Source organism: Acartia tonsa, chromosome 3 (genome assembly GCF_053477335.1).
Source record: "Acartia tonsa isolate MP-2025a chromosome 3, ASM5347733v1, whole genome shotgun sequence".
Classification (NCBI taxonomy): domain Eukaryota; kingdom Metazoa; phylum Arthropoda; class Copepoda; order Calanoida; family Acartiidae; genus Acartia; species Acartia tonsa.
The window spans coordinates 44,547,224-44,554,356 of NC_137262.1; the positions used below are offsets into that span (position 1 = coordinate 44,547,224).

At 29.7% G+C, this 7,133-nt stretch overlaps 1 protein-coding gene across 8 annotated transcripts in view; it reads left to right on the forward strand.

The window, feature by feature from the left end:
• Positions 1 to 3,819, forward strand: part of pasha (microprocessor complex subunit partner of drosha) — a 24,649-nt gene extending 20,830 nt beyond the window's left edge. For 4 of the 8 annotated variants that reach the window (XM_080154161.1, XM_080154165.1, XM_080154163.1 and 1 more), the window contains exon 31: positions 115 to 3,819. In XM_080154161.1, coding sequence (XP_080010287.1) covers positions 115 to 302 — 188 coding nt within the window. In that variant the 3' untranslated portion in view covers positions 303 to 3,819. The remainder of the gene's footprint in view (positions 1 to 114) is intronic. The other 4 variants (XR_013877729.1, XR_013877730.1, XR_013877731.1 and 1 more) reach the window with 4 other exon arrangements.
• The last annotated feature ends 3,314 nt before the right edge of the window (positions 3,820 to 7,133 follow it).

Below are 7,133 nucleotides of genomic sequence, written 5' to 3' on the forward strand. Positions count from 1 at the left end.
AATGAACCCACCTATAAAAAATTCTACAATTGTAAATAGATGGAACGATTTGCACCTCAATAGCCCCTAGAGTCCTCGTAAACAAAAATGAAAGATTTCGAAATATTTTTTCAGCTCTTACCCTGAAGAACGGAAACCAGGCCAGCACAGAGCGCCACCACTCCAAGGCCATCCTCCTCAAGTTGAAGGCCGAGATGAAGAACATATCCGAGCAAAGGCGCAATGTCATTCCCCTGGGCAAGTTCCACGCCCCCTCAGGAGTCAACACAACGGGGCTTGCTACAGATCACATTGATATCTAGGGCGAGGGATAACCATATTTCTATGCATAATAACGAAAAAACATAATAATAACATGCATAATAACAGCAAAAAGTACTCATTGTGCTATAAAAAAAAACACTCTGAATTGCATTAAATGCTCTGCTAAAAAAAGATACTTGCTAGAAGTTGTCAAATAGTTTGGTAACATTAATTAATAATGATTTTTAAACTCCAACAATAAAATGGTATTGTAATACTGAGTAGTCAAAGAATATAGCTTCTTTTGAACCAGTTTTAAAACTCAATTATATGAATTATAACACAAAGAAAGAATATCCATATTAATTTACTCTAAAAAAAATTAAATAAAATGCTTTGAAATTTGCAACCAAGTAAAATGAATTATTTTGCGGAATATTTTATGATAATTTAAAATAATTGTAAGGTGTACTATGTACATCAAATGCATTATGAATTGTAGTTAAATTAAATTTATATGTGCCGAAAAGAGTAAGTTTTAGATAAATTACATACCTAATTATAACATATTTATGTAAATGGTAATTATCATCACTGAAAAATGTCTTACTTTAAAGAAAAGCATAATTAGATATTTTGGATTTACCTAATAAATATTTACTGTAGGCCTTATTTCAATAGAGAAATTTAATTCCTTATGAAATTAACAAAGCTCTATTTAAATTTAAAACAGAAAGAAAAACTCTATGCCTATATTATATCCTTTCTAAAGCAATTGTAATGTAGTTTCATATTAAATTTTCTGTGATTGAAAAAAAAGAGCGAAAAAGAATTGTCATTAATTCTATCAGGGTTGTATTTAGGTAAAAATTAGATCAACAATGTCTCAAATTACACCCGTTTTAAATAAAAATTTCCAAAAGGCGGGAAAATCTAATTCTGCGGTTTTGCGAAATGTTGCATGTTAAATGTCGTCTTAGGTTTGTTGAACCATTTCCATAAGTGCTTCTCATTGTAACTTGTGCTACGTTTTTTTAGACTTTTTGTTGCATAAGCTTGCCTTGGATTATCTTAGCTTTTTTCTAATTAATAGCGGCATTGTTTCTTTTATTTTTAGAATAATTAATGTTAGAATAGATGAAAAAGTTTTGTTTGATAGCATTTGTTAATGTTAAGCGCATTATTTTTTATTCGTTAATCACGTGATTTTTAGGGCTCGGTGTTTTTAGCATATCATTGGAAAAAATGGCTTTTATATGTTTTAAATGAATTGAAAATATTTTCTGTTATATTTAGCGCCTATAATTCTTAAGCAGGGCCTACTCTAGAATAGGCAGCTGTTATGTGTGGCAATGTTGTACATAATAATATTCTAATTATAGTAACAATTCAAATATTACTCTACTCAATTTAAAATATATAATAGAAAACTTAATATTTATTTTACCTTATTTGTATAGTTCAAATTATAAAATAATCTTAACTCCAAAGGTGCCTCTCTAATAAGATTGAAGGGACATTAAATTATTATTTTAATATAATTTTTCATGATAATAAAAAATATAAAAGATGCAATGCGCCTAAAACTAAATGAAGGAATGTCCCTTCAATTAAGCATATTTAACCAATAGCTACAAGCAATATTTGAGATTAATAACTGAAGAATATGGGCAAGTTTCTTACCAAGTATGTCGCAATTTATTTTGTTATGAAATAATTTAAAATTTTGACATATAAAGTGATAAATTCCCCTTATTGATGACCTTTAATAATATCCTAGTCCACATTTGCCTTATTTTTAACATTATCATAGCAATATTATTAAGTATTTATAGTTGTAATAAGATTGAGTCATTTTAGGTAAAAAATCTAATTTATTTAGTCATAAATACCAACCTAATATTTCAACCAAAGTGTAATATTTAAGCAATATGCATTTTAAAAATAGTTTATGATAATTTTTTATTGAAATATTTAAAAGCAATTCCCCCGATCATGGTTAATTTTCATGAAATATTTGATTCTTATTTAATACTGTAAATAGAAAAGAAATTTTTATTTAGGTTTAAAATATTCGTTTATGATATACTGTAAATTTATTACATTGTAACTTTGTTAGATTTTAATTAAATGGGAACATGAATTATGTATCTTGTTTTCTTTTGGCATTTGTTGGACATAATTTAACAAAGAGTTGATGACTTAAAAATGACTTAACTTTGTGTATTTTCCATTAATCATTTAATAGTTATTTCTCGCATCGTATTATAAACGGCTTTCCGCGGATATAGAATGTACAATAATGAGATTTAAACTAGTTTTTTTTAGCCCCGAGGTGCCAAAGGCACTGGCTATAAAAACTGGTTTTAATCTTATGATTGTAGATTTTTATATTCGTAGAAAGCTGGATATAATACGATGCTAGACATATTTCTTTCGTATGGATGAGAACCGGTTCCTGTCCACCGGATTCGAATGAATACGAGAAAGAGTTTTTACACGTAAGAATATTTTGATCATCAACTCTTGTTAAAAATTGTTGGGTATTATTAGCACAATATTTACTTGGGAATATTCCTTTTATTTGGAAAAGGGACCACATGAAATCCACCACCACCCGCAAAAATTTAAAGTTTTTTTTTGGGAAATTATGAAAATGGTAGTCCAACGAAAGATGATTATTATAGCTTTTCGAGTGAATATATTTTAACTTGCAACGGGCGAAAATAACAATTCCTCATTTCCACCTATTTACTTTATCCCCTCCCCTCCTACTGGATGAACGAACTGACTAATAAACAACGAGTTCCATGTTAGCAAGCTAAATTAAACACAATTTTTTCCTTGTCTTAAAATCAAAAGATATTCTACATCGATTGCTTTCCGTAAGGTATGACCTACGACTGTTAGATTGGACCTAAATAACTACAATTAGGAGGGTTTTTTTTTTTTGGGGGGGGGGGTACATGCAGTCCACTTTTATTTTAAGGTTTATTACCCAAGATTTTTTTATGCATTATATGTATTATTTTTATTTATGTTTACCATATTATTTTAATTTCTTTATATAGAGTCAATTTTATTAAAATTGCACATATATAAAGAGCATATTATTTACAAAAAGTTTAAATCAATTGTATTTTTATTATTCTTATTATTACTAAGTTGATATTTGTTGTACTACATTTATATTTTTAGTGAATTTTGCGTTTTCAAATCATCTGACACTGTGTTTTTATATTTATTAAGTATATTTTTCCCAGATTTTTATTTTGGGAAATTTTGAATTATTCTACACTAAATAATTGTCATTTTAAATCCAGTTACAAAAAAAGATTCAGAAAGTAAGAAAGACAAAATGAAGCCTTTGACAATTTTGTTAACGTTATCGTTTAAAATAAAATTAAATATTATGTACTATCTACCTATTCATTATTATTTTGCGGATTTTTTTTATTTATCTACTCTAGTTATTTTTTGTTTTACTACTGTATTATTTTTATTGTTTGCTGTATGGATTTTTTAACGCTACTCATATTGATTTGATGTATGTACAATATACTATAGAGTATATAATAATTGTTTTCTTTAATTGATGAACTTAAAGTAGTAAGATGCGTGTCTGTCTATTTTTTATTGAAATGTTCGAACCGATTTTAAAACTCAGTCATAGCTAAAGACCCTAATATGCAATTGTTTCTACTTTGTAGTGGATAAGGAACAGGCAGACCTTAAACCTTTTGCAGTTAGGTATAGGAGGCAATTACAGGGTGTATTTATTACTAAACTCTAATAGACAATTATGCCTTTAGTCTTTGGCTTGAGAAATAAATGTTAAAGATTAATATTAGTAATAAAAAAGATAGTTAGACGGAATAAGCAAATGAAGAAAAGCCTTTCTTTCTACTACAAGAAAGATTATTTATCACGAGAAAGATATTATGATTAGTTAACATGAAAACTAAATATGACTTTTTATTTAACTCGTGCAGATTTCCATACAATTAAAGAGTAGGAGTAGGTCAAACCAACAAACAAAATAAAGAAAAATATTCCAAGTATGTCTTTTCTTTTAGATGGAAAATGATGAGATATATAAACTAAAGGTTTATGTATTGATGGTTTTGTGATATCTCAAACAAACCTTTAGACCAGTCGGTTGGTATCTTTTCCTGTCTCCAAATTTTACCAAAGAAATCCGTTAGAGTCTTAGCAGAAAGATCTATATCTGCCTTAAGCATTTCGGCAGTAATCAAGTCTGGCCCAGGAGCTTTGTTATTCTTTAGACGATATATATCAGCTTTAACTTCTTGAATAGTTGGTTGTCTTATATCTATGTCTATTTCATGTTCTGGTTCTGGTTCAGCAGTAACTTCAGGTTCAGGTCTGTTCAACACTACAACAGTTATAACGCTTGTTACATGCTATTGTCCTACATTCATTCCTTCCCCTCATCCCCAAGTTGTAAGATGACCTAGATGACCGCCGCTGTTTTAAACAATACACGTGCACAATGGGAAAATCTTGGAACTAAACAAATCATATATCATTTAAAACTTATTCCTGGTCCTAAATAAACTAAACGTTTTTAGCAGTTCAGACCTCTGATTTTTTTGCCTTTCATATCATAACCTCAAAAAGTACAGAATAAATTCTACCTTTAGAAACCATAGTGTGGAAAAATGTCGCCCTTTGTGAATAATATTTTATAAAAAAAAATTAATTACCTTCCATGGACTTCTTCCTTCCTGTTTATTTCTTGATGAAGGGGGGGGGGGAGTTTTGACACATTTGCGTAAACCTGGTGCCTAGGCTTTATCTTTGGACTTAGAGGATAGGTTATTAAAGATAAAATCATTCTTATATGATGAATTTCACGAAGTTTTAAGATTTTTTGGATAGGCCTCCAGGTGGTCTCTGTATAAGAATGATTTTATCTTCAATAACCTATCCTCTCAGTCCAAAGATAAAGCCTAGGCACCAGGTTTACGCAAATGTGTCAAAACTACCCCGCCCCCCCTTATTAATAATTTTTAACAGTGTACGCTAAAATACTGCCTTCTACTTAAAATTCTGATTATTAGAAATAATTGCCCTTCAAAGGAATAGTTATTAATCGTAGCGTATTATAGACAGCTTTCTTGGGATATTAAAATAAGAAGTTATAAGAATAAAAGAAGTTTTTTTAGCCCCGAGTCCCGGTCTCACAAAACTGGTATTAATATTAGTTTTAGGATATGATACATGATTTTTCAGTGTGGCTTAAAACCAGTTCTAGTCAAGCAGATAATAATCGGCTTGGAAGCCATACTAGTCTTAAAGTGGACCACATTATTTTTTCACATATATTGATATTAGCGGCTTTATTTAAAATAAAAATTAAAAAAAAAAAAAAAAAAAAATTGAGATGCCCCCACTTCGATTTCGAAATTTTCAGAGAAAAAAAATGGGGGGGGGATTTTGCTTTTTGGGCGGTTTGATGGTGTCCCACCCCCCGAGAAAATGGCCTAAAACCATCACAGGACCAGTAGGTATATTCTGTGAAGAGTAGAATCCAATCGGTTTAGTGGTTACCGAGATCTTAGGGACAGACATCAAGCTACTTTGTATTATAGATATTTGATATACCTTTCAAAAATGGGTTAAAAACATCTTAACACGACCCAATAAAAAATTCTAACTACGCCCCTTTGGGCCAGCCCGAGTAACAAGCGGTCTATTACACACACCCTGCCTTAACCAAATAAAGGATAGAAAAAATTTACCATCAAAACGGACAATGCAGCGTTCAAATAGGACCTAGAGACAAGTAGAATCAATTGAGAATGAAATCCTATCTGCTCCTTCTTGGCAGATATTTCATTTTTAAGATTTAAGGTAAAAAACACCAAATTAACCCAATATACAAGGCAATTCTACTTTTAATAAAGGAAGATAAGATGTGTTTCTGTCAATTGTGCTCAATAGGATACTTTTGTTTACAAATAAAATCTTATTAATGGGAAATCAATGAAGCAGTTGTGATTTGACTTGAATCTGGTTTACATGTCTCTTTGTTTTAATTGTTATATTTATAATGTCAAACATTATGGTATAGAATTCTTTACATATTGTGTATGCACTAAGAATAAAGAAAATTTAGAGACAACTCTATAAATCAGCCAATAGGATAACAGTGGAAGAACAATCTGGCTATTGTATTGGTTAAAATATGTACATATTTTGGCTGGAAAAAGATAAATGTTTTGCTTTTCTTAGGATAAAGTTGCTTGGGAAAATCATATCCTTGAATTTTTTCCCTCATAAAAAGTGAACCATAATTTAAAACATATATAATGACTCAACTCTGTTTAGTTGTATATCTTATGATAAAGTTAGCTTTCTAGAAAATATATTGTTGAAAAGTTTCTTGCCTGTATTACTCTAATGGATCATACATAGCAAAAAAAATCAAGGTGTTTGTCTCATAAAATATCTTTTCAAGTTTGAAGGATTATAGGACCAGTTGGATCAACTAGATATACTTTATATATTGGGCTAAGATATGAAACATGTTATCTGAATACTTGACATTATGATAATCCAGGCTTGATTTGTTTAAGATTATGTTTTTAAATATTTCTAGCAAACAGCAACATGTGATTTATATTTGATTTCAGTAAGTGAAATTTTATCTTAAAATCTGAAGCATGCTAAACATTGCTACAGCACAGCAAAAGCATGTCTTGTATTTTAAAGACCCTTTGTTAATTTTATTATCAAAAGGTTGTTATCATGTATTTTTGAAGGTAAAGATTTCATTTATAAAACTGAATTTCTAGGAGATTATTCAGGTAATTCACTCAAAACTTGACTTATCTGAGGTTTAAGTCAAATTTAACACTAAACAT